The sequence below is a fragment of the Equus quagga genome, chromosome 1, assembly GCF_021613505.1.
Source record: "Equus quagga isolate Etosha38 chromosome 1, UCLA_HA_Equagga_1.0, whole genome shotgun sequence".
Lineage (NCBI taxonomy): Eukaryota > Metazoa > Chordata > Mammalia > Perissodactyla > Equidae > Equus > Equus quagga.
In genome coordinates this window covers 129,859,922-129,887,657 of record NC_060267.1, presented here as the reverse complement: position 1 = coordinate 129,887,657, position 27,736 = coordinate 129,859,922, and the positions used below count along the sequence as shown (strand labels likewise).

General features: G+C 35.7%; 1 protein-coding gene across 15 annotated transcripts in view; it reads right to left on the bottom strand.

Moving 5' to 3' along the window:
* Nucleotides 1-27,736, bottom strand: part of DNAH12 (dynein axonemal heavy chain 12) — a 205,102-nt gene that overhangs the window by 20,482 nt on the left and 156,884 nt on the right. For 11 of the 15 annotated variants that reach the window (XM_046646842.1, XM_046646833.1, XM_046646822.1 and 8 more), the window contains 4 exons: nucleotides 24,573-24,745; nucleotides 20,084-20,224; nucleotides 8,699-8,857; nucleotides 8,390-8,534 (listed from right to left, as the gene is read on the bottom strand). In XM_046646842.1, the coding sequence (XP_046502798.1) occupies nucleotides 8,390-8,534; nucleotides 8,699-8,857; nucleotides 20,084-20,224; nucleotides 24,573-24,745 (618 nt within the window). Of the gene's footprint in view, nucleotides 1-8,389; nucleotides 8,535-8,698; nucleotides 8,858-20,083; nucleotides 20,225-24,572; nucleotides 24,746-27,736 lie in introns of those variants that run through there. The other 4 variants (XM_046646813.1, XM_046646851.1, XR_006886240.1 and 1 more) reach the window with 4 other exon arrangements.

The following is a 27,736-nucleotide window of genomic DNA, read 5'->3' as shown; positions in this document are numbered from 1 at the left end:
TCTTATCTCTAAAGACAAACATAGGCCCAGAGTAAGGGATGGGAGATGATACTTCAAGCAAATGGCAACCAAAAGAAAGTGGGTATAGCCCTACTCATATCAGACAAAACATACTTTAAGCCAAGAAAGATAACAAGAGACAAAGATATTATATAATGATAAAAGGGACATACCACTAAGAAGACAACATTTATTAACATATATGCACTAAACATAGGAGCACCAAAGTATATAAAGTAACTATTAACAGACCTAAAGAGAGAAACTGACAGCAACACAATAATAGCAGGGGACTAAACACCCCACTTTCATCAATGGATAGATCATTCAGACATAAAATCAACAAGGAAACAGTGGCCTTAAATGAAACTCTAGACCAGATGGACTTAACAGATATATGTAGAACATTCCATCCAAAGGCAGCAGAATACACATTGTTCTCAAATGCACATGGAACATTCTCAAAGACAGACCATATGTTGAGAAACAAAACAAGTCTCAACAAATTTAAGAAGTTGAAATCATATCAAGCATCTTTTCTGACCACAATGGTATGAAAGTAGAAGTCAACTATAAGAAGAAAGCTGGAAAAGTCACAAATATATGGAGACTAAACAACATGCTACTGAACAACTGGTGGATCGATGAAGAAATAAAAAAATACCTGGAGACAAATGAAAATGAAAACACAACATACCAAAACATAGGATGCTGCAAAAGTGGTATTAAGAGGGAAGTATATAGAAATACAGGTCTACCTTAAGAAACAAGAAAAATCTCAAATAAACAATCTAATACTACATCTAAAAGAACTAGAAAAACAAGAACAAAAGAAGTCTAAAGTCAGTAGAAGGAAGGAAATAAAAGAGCAGAAGTAAATGAAGTAGAGACAAAAGAGACAATAGAAAGGCTCGATGAAACTAAGGGCTGGTTCTTTGAAAAGATAAACAAAACTGACAAACCCTTAGCTAGACTTACTAAGAAAAAAAGAGAGAAGGCTCAAATAAATCAGAAATTAAAGAGGATAAATTACAACGGATACCACAGAAATACAAAGAATTATAACAGAATACAATGAAAAACTATATGCCAACAAATTGGATAACCTAGAAGAAATGGATAAATTCTTTCTTAGAATCATACAACCTCCTGAAACTGAATCAAAAATAAACAGAGAATCTGAATAGACCAATCACAAGTAAAAGAGGTTGAAACAGTAATCAAAAACCTCCCAAAAAACAAAAATCCAGAACCAGACACCATTTCTGATGAATTCTACCCCAAACACTCAAAGAAGATTTTAATACCTATCCTTCTCAAACTTTTCCTAATTCATTTTACGAGACCAACATTACCCTGATACCAAAACCAGATAAGGCCAAGACGAAAAAAGAAAATTACAGGCCAATATCACTGATGAACATAGATGTAAAAATCCTCAACAAAATATTAGCAAATCAAGGACAACAATACATTAAAAGGATCATACACCAAGTGGGATTTATTCTAGGGATGCAGGGATGATTTGACATCTATAAATCAATCAATGTGATACACCACATTAACAAAATGAAGAATAAAGATCACATGATCATCTCAATAGATACAGAGAAAGCATATGACAGATTCAACATCCATTTATGATAAAAACTCTCAATAAAATGGGTATAAAAGCAAAGTACCTCAACATAATAAAGGCCATATATGACAAACCAATAGCCAACATCATATTCAATGGTGAAAAACTGAAAACTATCTAAAAACAGGAAGAAGACAAGGATGCCCACTCTCATCACTCTTATTCAACATAGTTCTGGAAGTCCTAGCCAGAGCAATTAGGTAAGAAAAAGAAATAAAAGGGATCCAATTGGAAAGGAAGAAGTAAAACCATCACTATTTGTGGATGACATGATTCTAAATATAAAAACCCTAAAAATTCCACCAAAAAACTATTAGAAATAATAAACAAATACAGTAAAGTTGCAGGGTACAAAATCAACATACAAAAATCAGTCACATTTCTACACACTAACAATGAACTAGCAGAAAGAGAAATCAAGAATACAATTCCATTTACAATCACCAAAAAAGAATAAAATGCCTAGGAATAAATTTAACTAAGGAAGTGAAAGACCTATACACTGAAACTGTAAGAAATTATTGAAAGAAATTAAAGAAGACATAAAGAAATGGAAAGATATTCCATGCTCATGGAGTCAAAGAATTACCATAGTTAAAATGTCCATATTACCTAACGTAATCTACAGATTCAACACAATCTCAATCAGAATTCCAACAATATTTTTCACGGACATAGGACAAAGAATCCTAAGATTAATATAGAACAACAAAAGACTCTGAATAGCCAAAGCAATCCTGAGAAAAAAGAACAAAGCTGGAGGCATCAGACTCCCAGATTTCAAAATATACTACAAAGCTATAGTAATCAAAACAGCGTGGTACTGGGGCTGGCCTGGAGGCATGGTGGTTAAGTTCGCATGCTCCACTTTGGTGGCCAGGGATTCATTGGTTCAGATCCCAAGTGTGGACCTACACACCACTCACTAAGCCATGCTGTGGTGACATCCCATATACAAAAAGTAGAGGAAGATTGGCACAGCTGTTAGCTCAGGGACAATCTTCCTCACTAAAAAACAACACCCCCCCCCCCCCCCGGCACAAAATCATAATAGTATTGGCAGAAAAACAGACACACAGATCAATGGAACAGAACTGAGAGCCCAGAAATAAACCCACACATCTATGGATAGCCAATTTTTGACTAAGGAACTAAGAACATACAGTGGATAAAGGAAAGTCTCTTCAATAAATGGTGTTGGGAAAACTGGACAGCCACGTGCAAAAGAATGAGAGTGGACCATTATCTTACACCATACACACAAAATTAACTCAAAATGGATTAGAGATTTGAAGGTAAGACCTGAAACCATAAAACTCCTAGAAGAAAACATAGGTAGTACACTCTTTGATACTGGTCTTAGCACTATCTTTTTGAGTATCATGTCTCCTCAAGAAAGGGAAGCAAAGGAAAAAATAAACAAATGAGACTATATCAAACTGAAAAGCTTCTACATGGCAAAGGAAACTATCAACAAAACAAAAAGACAACTCACTATGTGGGAAAAAATATTTGCAAATCATATATCTGATAAGGGGTTAATATCCAAAATATATAAATAACTCATACAACTCAACAACAACAAAATGAACAACCTTATCAAAAATGGCAAAGGATAGGAACAGATATTTTTCCAAAGAAGCTATATAGGTGGCCAAGAAGCACATGAAAAGATGTTCAATATCACTAACTACTAGGGAAATGCAAATCAAAACTACAATGAGATATCACCTCACACCCATCAGAATGGCTATAATTAACAAGGCAAGAAATAACAAGTGTTGGAGAGGATGTGGAGAAAAGGGAACCCTTGTACACTGCTGGTGAGAATGTAAATTGTACAGCCACTATGGAAAACAGTAAGGATATTTCTCAAAAAATTAAAAATAGAACTACCATATGATCCAGCTATTCCACTTCTGGGTATTTATCCAAAAAATGCAAAAACACTAATTTGAAAAGATATATGCACCTCTATGTTCATTGCAACATTATTCATTATATATTCATTATTCATTGTATTTATTATGTATTCACTATTATTCATTATTCATTATAGCCAAGACTTGGAAGCAACCTAAGTGCTCATCAACAGAAGAATGGATAAAGAAGATGTGGTATATATATATATATATATATATATATATATATATATATATATGGAATACTACTCAGCCATAAAAAAAAGATGAAATCGTGTCATTTGCGACAACACGGATGAACCTTGAGAGTATTATGCTAAGCAAAATAAGGCAGATGGAGAAAGACAATTACCATATGACTTCACTCATATATGGAAGATGAGCAAAGAAACAAGCACATAGATATGGAGAACAGATTGGTGGTTACCAGAAGAGAAGGGAACAGGGGAGGGCAAAAGGGGTAAAGGGGCACATGTGTATGGTGACAGATGACAATTAGACTTTTGCTAGTAAACACAATGCAGTCTATATGGAAGTCGAAATATAATGATATACACCTGAAATTTATATAATGTTATAAACCAATGTGACCTCAGTAAAAAAAAGTGGTATACTTGTACAATAGAATACCTTTCAATTGTAAAAAAGAATGAGAAAGCTCTTTATGAACTGATAAGGAAAAAAGCAATATGCAAAACAGTGTATGCTACCATTTGTGTTAAAATAAATGCAAAAAGAATTTGTTTATGTGTGCATAAAAGGATAAAAAGAAGCAGATAATATTAATTGCCTGAAGGGAAGGAGGTTGAATGACTGAGATAGGAGATTGGAGGTATATTTTTCACTGTATTCACATATTCATGTGATTCAAATTAAGTTAAATTTAAAAATAAAAGAATGCTAATTATCAACATTAGTAGCAGAAAATAAGTACAAAGAGATACTGGACATTATCATCTAAATGGCAAACGACTTTCTAACATGAAAACTAGGAATTCAGTGAAGAGAGGAGAGATCATCATAGGCTTCTGCAGTCCTGGAAGGTTTGTGGAACAGATGGGAAGGAAGGATGGAGCCTTCTACAGTGTAGTTGTGAGCACCTCCGTAGTTTGAAACAGGGGAAGTTTTAGGAAAAAGATAAGAACAGAACGGCAAGAAAGAGGTATGCTTAGCCAAGGTAACAAGAATGCCAAGCTGTACTTTTGTCATTATTCTATAGATATTGAAAGACCACTGAGGGTTTTTCAATAAGGAGCTCACAATGATATAGCATCTTTTTTTTCTTTCTTTAATAACGTCACATGAGCAATGATGAAATCTTTTTCATCCTTTCACCATTAACACCATGTATAATTTCTACCTAGCAGAGTAGATCTTCAGTATACATTTTAAGGAAAGGGAGGTGCTGAGGACAGAGAACTTGCTTCCCATTACTCTACACTCTGGCTAGGGCCAAAGCTCCCTGAGATGATATAACTGTAATCAAGTACGACAGTTTTCCAGAAAAAGTACTTTGTTCCAGTAATTTAGTATGAGAAAAAGTCATAAGACTTTTCTGTAAGATTTTTAACCTTCATGTAACATACTTCAGAGAAGATATTATGGAGACTTGAGCAGACCTGGAAATGGGCTTTGTGATGGTTAATTTCATGTGTCACCTTTGCTAGGGCACAAGACCCAGATATTTGGTCAAATACTAGTCTAGATGTTGCTGTGAAGATATTTTTAAGACGAGATTAAAATGTAAATCAGTAGACTTCGAGCAAAGCAGATTACCTTCCATACTGTGAGTGGGCCTCATCCAATCAGTTGAAGGCTTTAAAAGAAAAAAGACTGACTCCCACTGAGGAAGAGGGAACTATGCCAGCAGACTGCCTTGGACTTGAGGTGCAACATCAATTCTTCCCTGGGTCTCCAGCCTGCAGATTTTGGAGTTGCAACCCTCCACAATCACATGAACCAATTCCTTAAAATCTCTGTCTCTGTCTCTACCTATCCTATTAGTTTTGTTTCTCTGGAGAATCCTGACTAATACAGGCTTTAATTGAATTTAGTTTAATTCAGTTCAGTTCAACTCAATTCACAGACATTTACTGAGCTCCTACCGTCTGCCAGGTACTGCTTTAAGTCGCAGAGATATAGAGCAAAATAAGATGTAGGTTCTGACCTCAAGAAGCTCACAGCCTAGCAGGAGACCCTCACAACTAAACAGACAATTATTCTATATTCCATTGTGGTAAGTGCTGTGGTGTTTAAGCAAAGGCTCCCAAGCACAGCAGACAAAGCAATAGCCCCACATGTGGCATTGAAGCAACATCTTCATTGGTCCATTGTCCATCAGGGAGCAATTCAGTGGAGTGCAAATAGGCAGGTGTTTTCCCGATTCAGAGCTACTCATTCCTTAGTTTACCATGAACAAGGGAGGCTATTGGTGATCAAATAATGAATAAAGCATTGTTTTGGGTTTCAAGGGACTTACTGTCTAGTGATAGGAACATATATATACATACAACTATCAAGTAGGAAAGAATGAGGTAAGTTTCAACAATGTGCAGAGGCCTTTGGGAGTTAGAGTAAGGAAAAATACTCAGGAGTCAAGTAATTACGTAGGCCTCTGTGTGAACTTATTCAGAGACTGAATGAAGAATTAGATAATCCTCCTTGTGAAACTTTACTAAAAATATAAAATGTAAAAGAAAGAAAGAGGAAGGAAAGAAGAGAGAAAGAAAGGAAGGAAGAAAGGAAGGAAGGAAGGAAAGAAGGAAGAAAGAAAGAAGGGATCATTGCAATCACTTTTAACATCTTCATTTTATACATAGTGTAACTGGAGCTCTAGTGGTCTAGTGGTTAAGATTCAGTGCTGTCATCCCCATGGCCTGGGTTTGTTTCCTGGTCAGGGAACCAAATGCCTCACTACTTGTCTGTTGGTTGGGGCAGGGCTCAGCTCTGCTGTACACAGAGTTGCCAGGAGTCACAATTAACTTGACAGCATTAACCAAAAACAAAACAAAACAAAACAACTGGGGCTCAGAACGGTGAAGTGCCATAGGTAAAGTTTAAACTACATGAATGAGCATAGTTTTTCGTTTTCTGTCTGTTTAAAATTTTCCCACTGGTAACTCCATAATCCCCTTTCTTGAATGTGTGACAACTGGTATCAGCCTACTTATTTTACCTATAGAAAGAATTTGTGCATGTTTGAATTAATAAAACTGTGACATGTACAAGATTGTCTACCATCTTCTGCTTCCAGCCAATATGGAATAACAGGGACCTGATTCACCCTCCCATCATAAATTTTAAAATGGGAAAAATTAATGAGACAACTATTTTCAGACATTGGGGCTATTCAGACAATAGGTGGTACAGGACTGTGAGCCCTGAGAAAGAGGAAACGGACAAGTGAGATCTTTTATTTCCCTGGCTTTCTTCAGGGAGGTATATTCCAGACTGTGGAACAGGGAGAGCAATTGAAAGTAGAGCACAAGACGTTGCTGAGTTTGGAAGAAGGGAATCAGAGTTCAAGGAGGCTGAGGCTCCTGGGGATTACAGACTTCAAATTAAAAGGGAACTATGCAGAAAAAGAGCTCAGAAATCTGTATAATAGTACCCTGGAATCTTTGCTGAATACTATGGTGTGCATGCACAGGCCAAGCAAAGAGTAACTTGGGGAGCTGTGAACTGGGGATCTGAGGAGCTACCAGAGTTCATGCAAGGCTGGGAATCATTCAATTTCCCAATAGCCACAGTGGAGAGCCATTGGATCACTTGGGGTGTTCAGTAAAGGCCTCAGAAGGGCCAACTTTAGAGGTGGGGCTAAACTATCCATTGAGTAAAGGCTATTCTACACCTGCCCTAACAGATCTTAAAACAATGTTTGAAAGGAACAACCTGAACTTAAGTATTTAACTATGTAGCCAAAGGGGTTAGAAAACTTTTTCTACAGAGGGCTAGACAATAATTATTTTAGGCTTTGTGGGCCACATACAATTTCTGCTGCCGTATTCTCTTTCTTTTAACCCAACCCTTTAAAAATGTAAAAACCATTCTTAGTGCATGGTCTGGATAAAATCAGGTCATGGGCTGGATTTGGCCCACAGACGTTGTTTGCTGACCCCCAAACCAGCAGAACAAAACTCAACACTTTTTAAAGGAAGCTAGCAAAATCCAAATCATCAAAATGTCCAGCATCCAATCAAACATTACTGGGCATGCCAAGAAGCAGGAAAATATAATCTACAACCATGAGTAAAATCAGTCAATAGAAACAGATTCAGCAATGATGAAATTAACAGTCAAGGATTTAAAAACACTTATTATAACTGTCTTCAAGTATTTAAAGGAAAATATAAACAGAATGAAAAGAGAAATAGAATATATTAAAGAGAATCAAATGACTTTTCTACAGATGAAATATATAATAGCTGAAACAAAAATTAATTGCATGGGATTAATAGCAGATTGGACACTACAAAAGAAGGAATCAGCAAACTTAAAGATACCAATAGAAACTATCCAAACTGAAGCACAGAGATACAAAAGATTTAGAAATAATTAACAATATCAGTCACCTATGGTATAATATCAAGCAGTCTAACGTATATTTAATTGGAATCATGGGTGGAGTGGCAAAAAATATTTAAAGAAATAATGGCCAAAATTTTTCCCAAGTTGAGAAAAACTATAAACCTACAAATCTAAGGAGCTCAATGAATGCCTCTGAGCCTCTGAAATAAGGGTTAAAGAACCAAATAACAATAGCTTTAAACCTAGTACTTCATAAATGGCAAATTATCCAGGTTCCAAATGGAACATATTTGTCTTTTACCTTATCAGGTCTTAAGCACCGAAGAATTATTATTTTCTGTAGTTCGTTTAGATTGTTATCCATTGGTGCTGGAAATTTAGTATTGTGTGGCTCTTTACTGTCATAGATTTCCCGCCATTCATTTATATATTCACAAAAATGCTCCCTAATGTAAAAAAAAAAAAGCTTTAGTTATGCTTTCATTGGGAAAAAATTTAAGAAGAGATTGTTGAGCAAGAGTCAAGACAGCTAAGGAACCATTTAAAAGTCACTAGATTACAAATTTACCCATCATTATTCAATGCTAAGTCATCAAGTTTAAACAATTACCTGAGTCCTTTGAAGGCAGGAAATTCACTTGCACGACAAATTTCCTCCCAGCTTTTATCCTGTAGCCAAGATGGATCAGGATTTTTCTCAGCACTTTTAAGACTTACTCCTCCAGTTAAAAGAAACATCAGTTCCTGGTATTCAATCTCTTTTCTTGCCCTGTGTTCCCAAAATAAGAACTGCTGTAAATTGTTGATTTAAAAATTGAATGAGGTCAATCTGTGCTTCTATACTTTGGATGAAATAATCAGCACTGACTTACTCTATTGCTTTAAGAACTAGAAAACTGGACAAAATGAATGAAACAATTGTTTTTGGAAAGTATACAATAGCCAGAATAGGACTGTGGTCCCTGAAAAAAAGAGAGACAAATAAGTTGATCCCTGTGATTGTCTCAGCTATCTGCCATCTAACTGTATTCTTACAATGGATTAATTGCACGATATGTCAATTATACCTAATAAAGCTGAAAAAAAGGAATAAAAGAGATCTCTATTGAGTGACTTCCATTTATATTAATTGAAAAGGTATAATTAGACTGGAGGCATTTTCCAGAACACAAAGCAGGGAGGTGATCAAAATCAAAGCTTGGCAGTACTGCTGAGTTGAAGAGACAGAGATCAGAGTTAAGCAAGGCTGAGGTTGCTGGAATTTGTGGGCAGAGTACCAGAGAGGAGGGAGGTGCATGGAAAAGGAGCTCCAGAAATCTACATCCTCTGATTCTATTGCTAAATGCTAAGTCATATATGAGTAGGGTAAAACTCCAGGAGGCCAGGCAAAGAATATTTGAGGAGCTACAAATTGAGTAACTACCAGAGCTCACATAGGACTGGAGATATGAGTTCTTGCCAACTAGAGTTGAATCTTTGTTGAACACCAGAGGAGTTCAGTGGTGACACCAGAGGAATCACAGCTTAGCAGTGAAGTTAATCTAACATTAGAATGAAGTTTACTCTAAAAGTGCCACAAGAAAGCCTTGAAAAGATCAAACTGACCCAATAGTAATTTAACTACTTGCAAAAGTAGTCTAATGCTCTTTAAAGGAATACGAAAAAACCCAGTATTTACCAATGTAAAATTCACAACACCATAACCAGGAGAAAAATCAGTCAATACACACAGACATAGAAGTGATAGAGATGATACAACAAGCACATAAGAATGTAAAAAAGAACTATTATAAATATGCTGAAAGAGTTAAAAGCAAAACATGAACATGAAGAGAAAAATAGGGGTCGGCCCCATGGCAAAGTGGTTAAATTTGTGTGCTCCGCTTTGGCGGCCCAGGGTTTCACTGGTTCAGATCCTGGGCGCAGACATGGCACCACTCATCGGGCCATCCTGAGGTGGCATCCCACAACTAGAAGGACCTACAACTAAAATATACAACTATGTACTGGAGGGCTTTGGGGAGAAAGAAGAAGAAGATGACAATGACTGGCAACACATGTTAGCTCAGGTGCCAATCTTTGAGAAGAAAAAAATCTTACTTATCATCCTTTCACTTTATTTAAAAAAAAAAAGAAGAGAAAAATAGGCAATACAAAAAAATAACCAAATGCAACTTCTAGAGATAAAAAATACAAAATCTGGAAGAAAAATTCACTGATTTCTTTTCAGATGTATAGAAATTGAAAGGACTCATTCATTACCAGCAGACCTACACTATAAGAAAAGTTAAAGGAAGTTTCAGGTAGATGGAAATTTGGATCTGCATAAAAGAATAAAGAGCACCAGAAATGGTAACTGTGTGGGTAAACATAAAAGACTTTTTTCTTATTATTTGAGTCTCTTTAAAAGATAATTGACTATTTAGAGCAAAATAACAATGTGCTATGGGATTTATAACACATGTGCAAGTACAATGAATGAGAACAATAAAACAAAGGCTAAGAGGGAAGAGATGGAAGCATATTGTTTTAAGTTCTTATACTATATTCATATGAAATAGTATAATTTTACTGAAAATAGACTGTAATAAGTTAAAAGGTACACTATAACTCTAAAAAATTATTAAAATAGTAAAACAAAAATTTATAGCTAATAAATCAAGAAAGGAGATAAAACAGAATCATAAAAACTACTCAATTCAAAGAAAAGCAGAAAATGAGGAAAAGTGGAACAAAACAGATGGGCAAAACAGAAAATAAATTATAAGGTGGTGGATTTAAACATAACTCTATCTATTATCTCACTGAAGCTACATGGTCTAAACAATGCCATTAAAGGTAGTGATTAACAGATTGGATAAAACAAGCAAGATCTAACTACATGCTATCAGCAGAATACAGTTTAAATAGAAAGACACAAATAGGTTAAAAGTATGGAAAAATATATACCATGCTAACACCGTTCAAAAGAAAGCTGGAGGGGCTATAATAATACCAAACAAAGTAGATTTCAGAGCAAGGGATATTACCAGGGATTAAAAAAGTCAAGTCAATTTATTAAGAGGTCATAACAGTCATAAACATTTATACATATAATAAAGAGCTTCAAAATACAAAGCAATATTGCTAGAACTGCAAGGAGAAATCTCTATAGTTAGAGATTCCAAACTTCTCTCAATAACTGATTGAACAAGTAGACAGAAAATCAATAAGGATACAGAAGATATATAGATCAGCTTGACCTACTTGACATTTATAGAACATTCTATCCAAGATCAGAAAAATACACATTCTTCTTAAGCGGACATAGAACATCTATAAAGGTAGTCCATATTCTGGGCCATATAATGTCTCATTCATAAAATTTCTAGGATAGGAATAACTATGGAGACAGAAAGAAGATCAGTAGTTTGGGGCTGGGAGAAGGAGCAGGAATTGACTAAATGGGCATAAGGAAACTTTTTGAGATGATGGAAGTGTTCTAAAACTGGATTTTGGTGATGGTTGCACAATTGTTTAAATGTAATAAAAACCATCTAACTGTATTCTTACAATGGATTAATTGCATGATATGTCAATTATACCTAATAAAGCTGAAAAAAGGGAATAAAAGAGATCTCTATTGAGTGACTTCCATTTATATTAATTGAAAAGGTATAAAATAGCATTTAGAGTGTGTTACCTTTGTGTAAAAAAAGAAAAATTTTAAAAAACATACATATATTGGCTTATTTTTACAATAATTTAAGCTTACAATTAAATGGATAGATTTGGTTGCAGATCAGATGCATCTGAAGAGAAAATTAATGGACTAGAAGAATAAAGCATGGAGAGACAAAGGGGATAGAAAATACAGATGAGAGGGTAAAAGACATAGGGGACACATTAGAAAGTCTAAGATATGGGTAACTAGAAAAGAGAGAGAGAATGAAGAAAAGGCATTATTTGAAAAAATTATGATTATTTCTCAAAATAGTTGATAATAATCACAGCTTCAAAAAGCCCCATGAATCCCAAGCAGGATAATCTTAAAAACTGCCCAAGATTTAAAAATGCCTTATTTTCATAGGAAGAATAATTTAAAACAATAGAAGCCAGAAGATAATGACTAGTTGCAAAATGCTGAAAGAAAATGCTATACCCAGCAAAAATACCCTTAAAGACTGAAAGTAAAATAAAAATGTTTTCACACAGAAGAGAACTAAGAGAATTCATGATCAGCAGACATAAAGTAGTACTAAAGAGTGTTTTTCAGGTGGAAAAAAACCAAATTTCACATGGAAACTTGAAAATGAAGAAAGGAATTAATAGCAACAAAAAGGGTAAAATGTGAGTAATTTTAAATGAAGATTTATTATACAGAAAAAACATATCTTGTAGAGTTTAAAATATAGAGAATATTGAAATACATGGCAAATAAAACGGAAGGGGTAAACGAAGTTAAAATGTGCTACATCTTTGCATGTCTGGGAAGAGGGTAAAAGTAGCAAGTATAATTAGACTCTGGTACTTTAAGGATGCATGTTGTACTTTCTGTGTTAATTACTAAAAGAAGAGCAAAAGAGGGTACAACTGCAAAGACAAAAGAGGAGGGAAATGAAAAAAATTAAAAATAAACTTCATAAAAAGGTAAGAAAGGGACTTCTGGTTTCTGGTCTGGCATGTAAGGAGCTTGGAAGGTGTCACTCTGTCCTCACAACAAGAAAAAGGCTGAACAAATGAAAAATCAGCAACTCTTCTTAAATCCATCAGAGGATCAAGGTCATAGGACAAATTATGAGTGCCAAAATTGGAGAGACAGACAGGAGGACACAGAGAATCACAAATTATTGGAGCAGAAGTTTTCACGGGAACCAGTTACCTTGGAAGGAAAACTTAAGCTGTAATTGACAAATTGCTAGAGGTTCAGTGTGGAGAAGTTAGAGAGTTAAAACTCCAGGAGAAGCCAGTCATAGGGTGGCCTCTGTACTTTTGTAAGTTTTACCTCCAGAAGCCTTGCTAGGTTCTCACAGTGAAGATCGGAGAAAAATCCCCTACTGCTCTGGCAGCAAAAGGGGAAGAGTAGTCATTTTGAAAGAAGCCCAGAGCATCTTTTCTTCTTAACAAGGCCTTCTCTTAAGAGAAACTATTTGACTAGATCCTGGGGAGAGGGAAATACCCAACTCCAGCCCCCTCTAGGCTTCCACATAGTGAAAGGGAAATACCTAACTAGAGCCCTCTCTAGGCTTTCTGTCTTGCTTAATAGGTAAAAATACCAGAAGTCTTTGTTAAGCTCACAGCATAGAAGCACAGGCTCACTAAAAAGCTGAGACCTAATCATAGGACTAAAGAACACTTTCTCTTCCTGTACCCCTTACCACTACATCAATAAGGATCAGGGGAGTACAACTGAAAGAACTGTATGTCTCAGACCTTATTTAAGAAGAAGTCTCTAGGTAAATCAAAACACAACAAAGGAGGCAAAAATAAGGATGTCATAAGAAATTTTAGCCTCTGACACCTACAACCAGAGAAAACAGTAAACACAGCCTACCTCCTAGTTAGATACATAAAATCTCACATTAAAGGCCTATTTACCTCAGTTATTTTTACCCAGTACACCATATCTGGCTTTCAACAAAAAAATTAAAATGACAAAAAACACAGTTTGAAGAGACAGAGCAAACATCAGAACTAGACTCATATATGTCAGAGATGTTGGAATCATCAGACTAGGAACTTAAAACAACTATGATTAATATGCTAAGAGCTCTAATGGAAAAAGTGGAAAACATACAAGAACAGATTGATAATGGAAGCAGAGAGAGGGAAACTCTAAAAAATAAACAAAAAAAATGCTAGAAATAAAAAACACTGCAACAGAAATAAAGAAAGCCTTTGATGGGCTCATCAGTTGGCTGGATGTGGTCTAGGAAAGAATCAATGAGCTTGAAGAAATGTCAATAGAAACTTCCAAAACTGAAATGCAAAGAGAAAAAGGAATGAAAAAGGCAGAACAAAATATCCAAAACTGGGAGACAATTACAAAATCTGTAATATACACATAAAGGGGACAAAAGAAGGAGAAGAAAGAAAAAAAGGAACAAAGGAAGTATTTGAAGCAATAATGACAGAATTTTCCAAAATTAATGATAGACACCGAACCACAGATCTAGGAAGCTCAAAGCATACCAAGCAGGATAAACAGAAAAAAAAATCTACAACTAGGCATAGAAAATCAAAGACAAAGAGAAAATCTTGAAAGAAGCCAAAAGAGGAAAAAAACACCTTATCTATAGAAGAGCAAGATAAGAATTACCTTAGACTTTCTTCAGCTAGTGCAAACAAGATAAGAGTAGAGTAAAATACTGAAAGTGTTGAAAGAAAGAAGCTACCAACCTAGAATTTTGTATCCAATTAAATTATCCTTCAAAAGTGAAGGAGAAATAAAGATTGTGCTCAGAAAAAAATTGAGAGATTTGACACCAGTAGGCCTGCCTCACAAGAAATTCTTCAGAAAGAAGGAAAATTATATAGGTCAGAAAGTAGGATTTACATAAAAAAGGAAGAGCACTAGAAAAGGAATAAATGAAGTTAACGTAGAATCTTTTTTCTTATTCTTAATTGACATAACAGGTAATAATTTGTTCAAAATAGTAATAATAGCAACAATGTATTCTGTGATGAAATATAACTAATGGATAAGTGAAATGAAATGATATCAATGTTATAAGAGACAGCAAGCAGGAACTGAGAATACTTTATTAATAAGGCACTTGCACTATCCAGGAAGTGGTATAGTGTTATTTGAAAGAGGACTTGGATTAACTATGAATGTACATTGCAAACTCAAGGGCAGCTAATAAAAAGTTTAAAAAAATAAGTATAATTGATATGCTGAGAGAGGAGAAAAAATGGAATCATACAAAATGCTTAATTAAAACCAGGGAAAGCAGAAAAAGAGTGGAAGTCAACAACTACAACAAAGAACAAGGACAATGAATAGAAAACAGTAACACATATAGTAGACAATAATCCATCTATATCATTCCATCTATATTAATAATCATTTTAAACATCAATGGTTTCAATATATCAATTAAAAGACAGAGACTGTCAGAGTGGCCACAAAAAATAAGACCCAACTATATGTTGTCTATAAGAGACCCATTTTAACTATAAAAACACAGATAGATTAAAAGAAAAGAGATTAAGAAAGATATACCATGCTAACACTAATCAAAAGAAAGCTGGAGCAGAAAATCAGTAAAGACATAGTTGAACTAAACAGTACCACTAATCAACTGAATACAATTGACATCTATAGCATACTTTATCAAACAACGTCAGTATACACATTCTTCTCAATCTCATGTGGAACATTCACCAAGATAGATCAAATTCTGAACCATAAAACACAGCTTAACAAATTTAAAAGAAAGGAAATCATACAAAATATGCTCTCAGACTATAATGGAATTAAAATAGAAATCAATAATAGAGAGACAGCTGGAAAAATTCCACTGCACTTGGCAATTAAACAACACACTTCTAAATAACACATAGGTGAAAGAAGAAGTCTCAAGAGAAATAAAAAAATATTTTGAATGAAATAAAAATGAAAACACAACTTATCCAAATTTGTGGGATGCAGCAAAAGCAACACTCAGAGGGAAATTTATAGCATTGAATGCATGTACTAGAAAAGAAGATCTAAAATCAATCATCTAGGCTTCCACCTTAGGACACTAGAAAAGAAGAGCAAATTAAATCCAAAGTAAGCAAAAGTGAAGAAATAATAAAAATCAGAGCAGAAATCAATGAAATTAAAAGCAAATCAATACAGAAAATCAATGAAACCAAAGGCTTGTTCTTTGAAAAGATCAATAAAATTGTTAAACCTGTAGCTAGGTTAACTAAGAAAAAAAGAGGGAAGACACAAATTACAAATATCAGAAATGAAAGGGAAGCTTCACTACTGATTGCATTGACATTAAAAAGATAATAAAGGAATATTATAAACAACTCTATGCCCACAAATTTGATAACCTAGCAGAAACGGAGCAATTCATTGGAAGACACAACCTGCTAAAATTCACACAAAAAGAAATAGACAATCTGAATAGAACTTGTGTTAGTCTGCTTGTGCTGCCTTAACAAAATTCCAGAGGCTGGGTTGAATAAATAATGAAAGTTTATTTTCTCAAAGTTCTGGAGACTAGAAGTCCAAGATCAAGGTTCTGGCTCATTTGGTTTTTGGTGAGGCCTCTTTTCTTGGCTAGTAGACAGCCACCTTCTCACTGTGTCCTCACATGGCCTTTCTCTGTTTATGCACGGAGAGAGAGCGAGCTCTGGTGTCTCTCCCTCTTTTCTTTTTTAAGGACATTAATCCCCTCAGATCAGGGCAGCAATGACCTCATTTAACCTGAATTACTTCTTTAGGGGCCCCATCTCTAAATACAAGCACACTGGGAGTCAGGGCTTCGATATATGAATTTGGAGGAGACACAAATATTCAGTCCATAGCAGACCTATATCTATTAAAGAAATTGGATCAATAATTAATAACTTTCCAAAACAGTAAGCACCATGCTAAGATGGGATCTGGAGAATTCTACTGAACAGTTAGGAAGAAGTTATACAAATTCCTTGCAATCTCTTCCAGAAAATAGCAGAAGGAATACTTTCTAAATCATTTTATAAGGCCAATATTACCCTAATACAAAACTAGACAAAGACATTACAAGAAAAGAAACCACAGACTAATATGTGTTATGAACATGTATGCAAAAATCCTCAACAAAATATTAGCAAATTGAATCCAACAATGTATAAATAGAATTATACACCACAACCAAGTCGGATTTATCTCAGGTATGCAAGCTTGGTTCAACATTCACGAATCAGTTAATGTAGTCTATCACATCAACAAGCTAACGAAGGAAAATCACATGATCATATCAGTAGATGCAGAAAAAGCACTTGACAAAATCCAATACCCTTTCATGATAAAAATTCTCGGCAAACTAGGAACAGAGAGGAACTTCCTCAACCTGATAAAGAACATCTACAAAAAACCTATCGCTAACATCATACTCAAAGGTGAGAAACTAGAAACTTTCCCACTAAGATTGGAAACAAGACAAGGATGTCCCCTCTCAACTTCTTTTCGATATCATACTATAAGTCCTAACTAGTACAATCAGATAAGAAAAAGAAATAAAAGATGTAGAGTTTAGAAAGAAGGAGATAAAACTTTGTTTGCAAATGACATGATTGTTTATGTAGAAAAACCCAAAAGAATTGACCAAAAAACTCCTGGAACTAATAAGTGATTATAGCAAGATTGTAAGATACAATGTTAATACTCAAAAGTTATTCACGGGGCCGGCCCAGTGGCACAGAGGTTAAGTTCGCACATTCCGCTTCTCGGCAGCCCGGGGTTCACCAGTTCGGATCCTGGGTGTGGACGTGGCACTGCTTGGCAAAAGCCATGCTGTAGTAGGCATCCCACATATAAAGTAGAGGAAGATGGGCACAGATGTTAGCTCAGGGCCAGTCTTCCTCAGCAAAAAGAGGAAGAATGGCAGTAGTTAGCTCAGGGCTAATCTTCCTCAAAAAAAAAAAAGTCACTTTCCTATATAGCAGTAACAAACAAGTGGAATTTGAAATTAAAAACACAATACCATTTGCATTGCCACCAAAAAGAATACTAAGAAATACCTAGGTGTAACAAATTGTATACAAGATCTATATAAGGAAAACTACAAAACTGTGATGAAAGAAATCAGAGAAGAATTAAATGAATGGAGAGATATTCCATGTTCATAGATAAGGAGACTCAATATTGTCAAGGTCTCAGTTCTTCCCAATTTGATCTATAGATTCAATGCAATCCCGATCAAAATCTCAGCAAGTTATTTTGTGTATAATTGAGAAACTGATTCTAAAGTTTATAGGGAGGGGCAAAAGACCAAGAACAGTCAACACAATATTGAAGGAGAAGAACACAGCTGGAAAAGTGACATTACTAGACTTCAAGACTTACTAAGCTACAGTAATCAAGACAGTGTGGTATTGGTAAAAGAAGAGACGAATAGATCAGTGGAACAAAACACAGAGCCCAGAAATAGACCCACATAAATACAGTCAATTGATCTATGGATTCAACACAATCCCAATCAACATCTTAGCAAATTATTTTGTGGATACTGACAAACTAATTTTAAAGTTTACTTCATACAAAGAGGCAAAAGATCCAGAAAAGCCAACACAATATTGAAGGAGAAGAGCAAAGTTGGAAGACTGACACTACTTGACTTCAAGACTTACTATAAGGCTAATAAAATATACTTCTATATCAAGTAATCAAGACAGTGTAGTACTGAGAAAAGAATAGACAAATAGATCAATGATACAGAATAAAGAACCTGTGAATACACCCATATAAATACAGTTAATATAAATACAGTGAACTGATCTTTGACAAAGGAGTAAAGGCAGTACAATGGAACACAGACGGTCTTTTCAACAAATGGTGCTGGAACAACTGGACATCCACATGCAAAAAAATGAACTGAGACAGAGACCTTACATCCTTCACAAAAATTAACTCAAAATGGATCACAGACCTAAATTTAAAATGCAAAACTATAGGGGGCCAGCCCCATGGCCTAGTGGTTAAAGTTCCAAGTGCTTGCTTCAGTGGCCCAGGTTTGTTTGTTCTGATTCCAGGCACAGACCTACTCCACTCACCAGCCATGCTGTGGAGGCATCTCACATACAAAGTAGAGGAAGACTGACACAGATGGTAGCTCAGGGCTAATCTTCCTCAAGCAAAAGTAAAAAGAGGAAGATTGGTAATGTATGTTAGCTCAGAGTGAATCTTCCTTACCAGAAAAAAAAAAAGCAAATCCATAAAATTCCCAGAAGATAACAGGAGAAAATCTAGGTGGCCTTATGTATGGTGACAATTTTTTACATACAACACTAAGGCATGATCCATGAAAGAAAGAACTGATAGAGAGGACTTCATTAAAATTTAAAACTTCTGCCCTGCAAAAGACACTGTCAAGAGGGAAGTCAAGCCACAGACTGGGAGAAAATATTTGCAAAAGACATATCTGATAAAGCACTGTCATACAACTCAACAATAAAAAATGAACAACCAAACCAATTAAAAAATGGAAAAAAGACCTAACAGACACCTCACCAAAGAAGACATAAGGATGGCAAATAAGCATATGAAAAGATTCCCAACATCATACATCATTAGCAAATTGCAAATTAAAATGAGATAACACTGCATCTATTAGAATGGTCAAAATCCGGAACACTTTAAGACCAAATGCTGGCAAGGATGTGGAGCAAGAGGAACTTCCATTCATTGTTGGTAAAATGAAAAATGGTACAGCTACTTTGGAAGACAGTTTCTTACAAAACCAAACCTGATCTTAACACAGGATTCAGCCATCACACTCCTTGGTATTTAACCAAATGACTTTAAAACTTATCTGTACACAAAACTTGCACACAAATATTTATGAGTTTTATTCACAATTTTCAAAACTTGGAAGCAACCAAGATGTCTTTCAGTAGCTGAATAGATAAATAAACTGTGATACATCCAGACAATGGAATATTCTTCAGTGCTAAAAAGAAATGAACTACTAAGCCATGAAAAGACAGGAAGGACCTTAAATGCATATTATTAAATGAAAGAAGCCAATATGAAAAGGCCCTATTTCTTGACCTGGGTGGCAGTTACACAGGAATTTGCTTTGTAAGAATTTCTTGAACTGTACATGAATATTTTGTGAATTCTTCTGTATGATCTAAATTTTAAAAATCAAATAAACATCAAAACACCAATACTATTGTAGAGAAACATGCAAGTAAAATCATGAATTAAGCAGAACAAAAGCATGATATTCTTATGTGAAAAGTCATCCTTATAGATTAGATTTTCCAGGTAGGTTTTTAAGAGAAATAAATTTTTAAAAAGGAAGTAACTTACAGAAGAAGATTGGCACATAATAAAAAGGAAAACAAAAGCTTGTCCTTCTCAAATAGTGATCGGCATATATTACAATATAAGTTGTATGTGAAGTGATCATTTAAATATCGTAGGCGCTTTTCCAAAATTTTGGATTTGTTACTGAAAGGTTTAAAAAAAGGAAAATATATTGAGTCAAACAAAACTAAGAAAAAATAACTAACATTTGAGTCAACATATAAGTTCTTTTTATTTCATCAAAGTAGCCACTGTTAGACATATGAAACTACACACACACACACACACACACACTCACACACAAATGGGTGCAGGTAAGACTGGTGAAATCTGAATAAGCTCTCTGGATTGTACCAATGTGAATTTCCTGGTTGTGATATTGTACTATAGTTATGCAAGACATTACCCCTGGACAAACTGGGTGAAGGGTACATGGGACCTCCCTGTACAGTTAGTTTTCTGTGTGTGCGATTTCTTGTGAATCTATATGTTAACAACCAGGGTATAATTCTATGAGAAAATGAAATATGGTTTACACCATCTCTATTTTTTTTAATTAAAGTTATGATAGTTAACAACCTTGTGAAATTACAGTTGTACATCATTATTAGTCATGTTGTAGGTACACCACTTCACCCCCAGTGCCCTCCCCCCACCCCCCTTTCCCCTGGTAACCACCGATCAGTTCTTTTGGTCCATATGTTAACTACCACCTATGAGTGGAGTCATACAGAGTTCGTCTTTCTCTGTCTGGCTTATTTCACTCAACATAATACCCTCAAGGTCTATCCATGTTGTTGTGAATGGGACGACTTTGTCCTTTTTTATGGCTGAGTAGTATTCCATTGTGTATATATATACACCATATCTTCTTTATCCAATCATCAGTTGCTGGGCACTTAGGTTGGTTCCGTGACTTGGCTATTGTGAATAATGCTGCGATGAACATAGGGGTGCATGGGACTTTTGGAATTGCTGATTTCAGGTTCTTGGGATAGATACCCAGTAGTGGGATGGCTGGGTCATAAGGTATTTCTATTCTTAACTTTTTGAGGAATCTCCACACTGTTTTCCATAGTGGCTGCACCAGTTTGCATTCCCACCAACAGTGTATGAGGATTCCCTTTTCTCCACAGCCTCTCCAACATTTGTCACTCTTGGTTTTGGATATTTTTGCCATTCTAACAGGTGTAAGGTGATATCTTAGTGTAGTTTTGATTTGCATTTCCCTGATGATTAGTGACGATGAGCATCTTTTCATGTGTCTATTGGCCATCTGTATATCTTCTTTGGAGAAATGTCTGTTCATGTCCCCTGCCCATTTTGTAATTGGGTTGTTTGATTTTTTATTGTTGAGTTGTGTGAGTTCTTTGTATATTATGGAGATTAACCCTTTGTTGGATAAATAACTTGTAAATATTTTTTCCCAATTAGTGGGCCATCTCTCTATTTTTAAAATTCTAAATTTCTTATTATACTCCAAAATGACTGAAAACAATCAGTTAATTTAAAAACACCTATTGAGGGGCTGGTCCCGTGGCCAAGTGGTTGAGTTCGCGCGCTCCGCTGCAGGCGGCCCAGTGTTTCGTTGGTTCGAATCCTGGGCGCGGACATGGCACTGCTCATCAAACCACGCTGAGGCAGTGTCCCACATGCCACAACTAGAAGGACCCACAACGAAGAATATACAACTATGTATCAGGGGGCTTTGGGGAGAAAAAGGAAAAAATAAAATCTTTAAAAAAAATAAATAAATAAATTAAAAAAAAATAAAAACACCTATTGAATCTCTATTAGTGTGAGGATCTATGCTGAGAAGGGAACTGTCAGAGACAAAGAGTTATGAAACATTTTTCTGCCCCAAAGAAGCATAAAATCTAGGTCAAGATCTATATATTTCAAAAATATATGAAAAGTCAGAAAACATATGGACAAAAATGATTACTTCTGGTGGAGTTTATGACCCATATTTATTTTCTTCTTTATACTCTTATATGTTTAAAAATTTTGCAATAAGCATATATTGCTTTCATTTTTTTAGTTCAGTTTTTTTTTCAGTAGTCCCTATGGGAATGTAAGATGATACACCCATTTTGGAAAAGTTTAGCAGTTACTCTAAAAAAAATAAACAAGCAACTACCACATGACTCAGCAATTGCACCCCTGGGCATTTATCTCGGTGAAATGAAAACATGTTCACACAAAAACCTGTACATCCATGTGTATAGCAGTTTTATTCCTAACAGCCAAAGAATTAGAAATAACCCAGATGTCCTTCAGCAGGTGAATGATTAAACAAACCATAGTACCTCAACATCATGAAATACTTCTCAGCAATAAAAAGGGGCAAACTATTGATATACCCAACAACCTGAAGGAATCCCCAGAGAATTATGCTGCATGAAAAAAGCCAATCCGCAAAAGTTACATACTGTATGATTCCATTTGTATAATATTCTTGAAATGACAAAATTACAAACATAGAGAATAGATTAGTGATTGCCAAGGGTTCAGAAGAGGGTGGGGATGGGAGGGAAGTGGATGCGGCTATGAACGGCAACAAGGGGATCCTTGTGGTGATGGAAGTGTTCTGGATCTTGACTGTACCAACATCAATATCCTGGCTGTGATATTGTACTATAGATTTTCAAAATGTCATCATTAGGGAAACTGGGTAAAGAGTACACAAGATTGCTGTTATTATTTCTTATAATTGCATGTAAATCTACATTTATCTCAAAATTAAAAGTTTACTTTGGAAAAGTAACACTTGGGTCCCTGGGAGTGGGATGGAAGGGTAGGGAGTAGTGATACTTCTCTAAGCGGACCTCTTTGTACAGGATTTACTTTTGGAGTCATATTAAGGGTTTATGTGCTCAAAAACATAATAAAATCGAAATCAACAAGGATGAGGGGACAACCCTAAAATGAAATACAAAAATAAACAAATGAACCTAACTGTACTTCACATGTTAACATCACGACACTGAAGGGGGTAAAAAACTAACCCAAGTAACTTTTGAATATGGTTTTTTGTGTCTAAAAACAAAATGACTGTAAGTTTCTGTGTGGACATATGCAATCAATTCTCTTCAGTATCTGCCCAAGAATTGCTGGATTTGCTGGAATTGCTGGATCATATGGCAAATCTATATTTAATCTTTTGAGGAACTTCCAAAACGTTTCCAAAGTGGCTGCACTATCTTACAATCCCACCAGCAGTGTATGAGGGTTTTGGTGACTCTACATCCTTGCTGACACTTATTACTGACATTTATGTCAATTCCTCAACTTGAATTTCCTCCATTGTATGGATTGCGTAAATTCAAATTCCAAATCCCAACTGGAAAAGCTCAGGGATTTGAGTCACTCAAGAAAGATTGCTCTACCAAGAGCCCATGTAGAAAATACATAGTAGTCTCAAATCATATTTTTATTCTACTTAGTAAGTACAATAGTTATGGGGTCTGCCCCGTGGCCGAGAGGTTAAGTTCTTGCACTCTGCTTTGGTGGCCCAGGGTTTCACTGGTTTGGATCCTGGGCACGGACCTAGCACTGCTCATTAAGCTGTGTTGAGGCAGCATCCCACATAGCAGAACTAGAAGGACTTACAACTATGTAATGGGGGGCTTTGGGGAGAAGAAAAAAAAAAGTACAGCAGTTACTAAATACCAGACATTGTTATGAACACTTTACAAATATCTTAAGTTCTCAGGACAACTCTAAAAGGTAGGTAGTAGTATTATCCCTATTTTACAGATAAGAAAAATTGAGGCAATTACAGAAAGGTTAATTGCCTTTATTCATGCAGCTAGTAAGTGGCACAACTGATATTTAAGGACTCCAAAATCTGTGTACATTCATTAATTGATTAAAGTGAAAATATCTGGCAAATTATTAGCCTCAGTGGGACTGAAGCTTTTTAGAGACCTCAAGGCTGGAGAAAGATATATTGGAGTTGTCAGCAAAGATAAGTCATGTGCCTTATTGAAATATTTAAAAGAGACAGGGGAAAAGGACTAAAGCTAATCCCTGTATACCTAAATCTTTTGTTTTTGTTTTGTTTTGTTTTGAGGAAGATTAGCCCTGAGCTAACTGCTGCCAATCCTCCTCTCTTTTGCTGAGGAAGACTGGCCCTGAGCCCATCTTATTCCACTTTATATGTGGGATGCCTAACACAGCATGGCCTTCTGAGCGATGCCATGTCCGCACAGGGTTCCGAACTGGTGAACCCCGGGCCGGCGAAGCGGAACTTGCGCACTTAACTGCTGTGCTACTGGGCTGGCCCCTGTATGCCTAAATCTTAAGTAGGATTTAAAATAGGATGGAGGCTTGCTTTCTCCGTCCCTCTTTCTTTCTTTTACTTTTCCATAGTTTTAAATGTTCTATAATAATATGTATTACATAAATATTAAGAAAAAAGTTATTTTTTAATGGAAAGGATGGTGAAAATCCAATATAAGAAGGATGAGTGAAGCTAGAGAACGTTTACCTGTCATGAATAGAGTTGATATAAAGGTTCACGAACCAGGTGAGAGAGTACTGGTACATGGGATCGATGTTAGCCAGGTCTGCAATGCTAAAGAATAATACTGATGAATGTTTAGCAATGGGTCTATAGCCTTCTCGAGATTCTGCTATTTTGAGTTCTGTCTTTTCTGCAATCTAGAAGAAGAGAAAAATTAAGATTAAGAAATAGGAAATGTGTTTTAACTATGTATTTTTCATATAATGAAGTTTAGATTTTAAAAAACACCCCCCCCAACTCAATGACAAAATTAGAGAAGCATAGTTTACAAGAAGGTGCTTTATTATGCTAAAAGCTAGAAAGAAAGAAAGGGAAATGAAGGAAGGAAAGAACTAGGGAATGAGGGAAGAGGAAGAAGAGAGGGTGGAAAGGAGGAATGAAAAAAGAAAGAAAAATAGCTTTGTAGATTAAAGGTGTGATTATCCACCAACCATCTCTTTCTTATTTGAGGAATACCAGAGCTGTCAATTTTTCTATTCTTTGCCTGAATCTGACATGTGTCTACTATAGTCACTCACTCTCTTTTATCTTAATAGCTCAGAGATAGAGAGGGAGAGGGAGAAGGAGAGAGAGCAAGTGTGCACGTGTTTATGTTTAAGGTGTCAACATGTGCACCAGAACCCAGCACAAAATCTGGCAAAGTAGGTATTCAGAAATATTTGTTGGCTGATGGTTTCATACATTAAGAATACCTTTTTCAACTACTTCTCATATGTGTAACTTGGTGTAGATATTCAACTCCCAAAGAAAAAATTTCTCCAAGATAACCACTCTTCAGCTGACAACTCAATCTGGACAGGTTGATGCTCTATAGGAAAAATGAGTACAGCACTTTTCCAGCCTACTCTTCCTTCTTTGGAAATGCTGTCCACAGACTCTGCTGCATGAGTGTGCCTATGCAGTCATGTTTGTATTGAATGATCCTGTTTGTAGCTGACTCACTCAGGTGGTAGGGATAGTTAGAACCAAGACAAACTAATCAATTCCCACCCCCCCCCCCCCCCCCCGCCCCTGAGAATTAGAACTTTAAGAACCTCAGAAACAGAAGTCAGGTAGTACTGGGTATTAGTGCTAAAAGGTGATGGGACCAGAGTTGGTTTCTACAGAAAAGATAAACGTACAAAGGAAGATACAAAAGTTTTACAGAAGAAATTGTCTTCAGATGGAGCAGAGAGAAGCACAAATGAGGACCATACAACCTTAGAGAGAGGGGGATAGACAAAGAGCATAGAAACTTAATACTTTCCATTCATTCCTGAGGCCTGTATGTATATCCTATAATTGGGAAAATAAAATATCACCTTGTAGCTTTCAAGTTTGAGCCAATTTGAGTGGGTTTCTGTTCCTTGCAAACTTTCTCCAAAATTATACAGTATAACTATAACTAAGTTTTGAACTTTAATCTTTTTTTTTTTTTTTTTTTGGTGAGGAAGATTCACCCTGAGGTAACATCTGTTGGCAATTTTCCTCATTTTCTTTTTTTTTTGGCTTGAGGAAGATTAGCCCTGAGCTAACATCTGTGCCAATCTTCCTCTATTTTGTATGTGGTATGCCTCCACATCATGGCTGACAAGTGGAGTAGGTTCACTCCCAGGATCTGAACCCACAAACCCGGACCGCTAAAGTGGAGCGTGCAGACTTTAACCACTTAGCCACAGGGCCAGCCCCTTCACTTGTGACTATAAGTAAATAAAACAAAGTTATCAACAGTGGAAATTAATGACATTTTACATAAGAAAGCATAATCTTAACATTCCCATTTAAACCTTATGTTAAGTCAAGTTTGTTTTTTTTTTTAGCTCAAATGCCTTTTACTATTAATGGCAATAGCAAGCAAAAATAATCAGCAAATATTGTTATTAATTTTAAACAGTAAATAATAATTTAACTCAGGTTCGATGGCTTGATCTGCAGTATATTTATAAATAGTGTTTGCTAAACTTGGCTCCTTAGTATGAAATGCTAAACTCAAGAAATATAAGTACATTTTTTGATTAATTACCATCAATAGCCTAAAATCAAAGTACAAGATATTTTCTAAGAAATAAACATTGTGATCATATGATGTTAAAAGAGGAGAATTCGTTATGTTTAAGAATTTCCTCGGCTGTGATATTATATATTTTATACTTTTCAAGAATCAAAAAGACTAAACTTAAGAAAACTTTGGGGGGAGGGAAGGCTTTGAAACCTATAGAATAAATTCCTAAAATTTTGTTTGTGTTTGTTTAATCTTATGGGATAGCATAAAAGTAAAAAGCAGGTTTTAGACTATTTGGGGGAACTTGCCTCTGAAGATGGCTTTTTTCGCATTGGGTAGGTGGAATAGAATCAGGGCCAGATACAGAGCATGTTTGGGATCAAAATGTATAATGAATTTAAATTATGTTCATAATGATCAATGGGACCCAGTCAGATAGACATTATGATTAAATTAAATTTCATTAAATTTGTAACTGTAAGAAAAAGTACTTGAACCAATAAATATTTATATCTCCTTTCTTCCTTGAGTCTTAATAGGAAATAAGCTGAGAAATGCTTCCTATCCTTTCCCCGTTTTGAAAAAACATTGTGGTAAGAGGACAATAGAAGCTGGTTCTGCTCTGATTGACAGCAGTTGTGAAGCGAGACATGGAATACCTCAGCCACGGTCCCCAGATAGGGGCTACCGTAGGATATTACTCTAAGACACTACTCCTTTGGCTCCCTCGAAATGCAAACAAACAAACAAACAAAAGTACGCTTGACCAGTAAGAGTCATTACCATCACAGTCATGAAAACCTAAAGTCATCCCTAGGGGAAGGGTGCCTAGACCTTTTGAAAGTTCTACCTCAGAGCTTGAGTACATGGGGTGGGGAGCAGTGGAAGGTTGCTGAGCAATTAGTGCAATTTCTATTTTGGTTTCTCTTCATTTTTTAATTACCCCAGTATTAAGATGTGGTTAATTCATTGAGTGGGCCAAGGAGAATTGAAAGATCTGAAAATCAATACAGCTAGCCTACAGAAATCATTCTGTAGTATCATTTAATTGTGTGATCTTGGGCCTCAACTACTCTTTTTGGGCCCTAGTTTTCTTAACTATGAAATGTAAAAGATGACTGATAGCTAAGGCCTCTGCCACCTATAA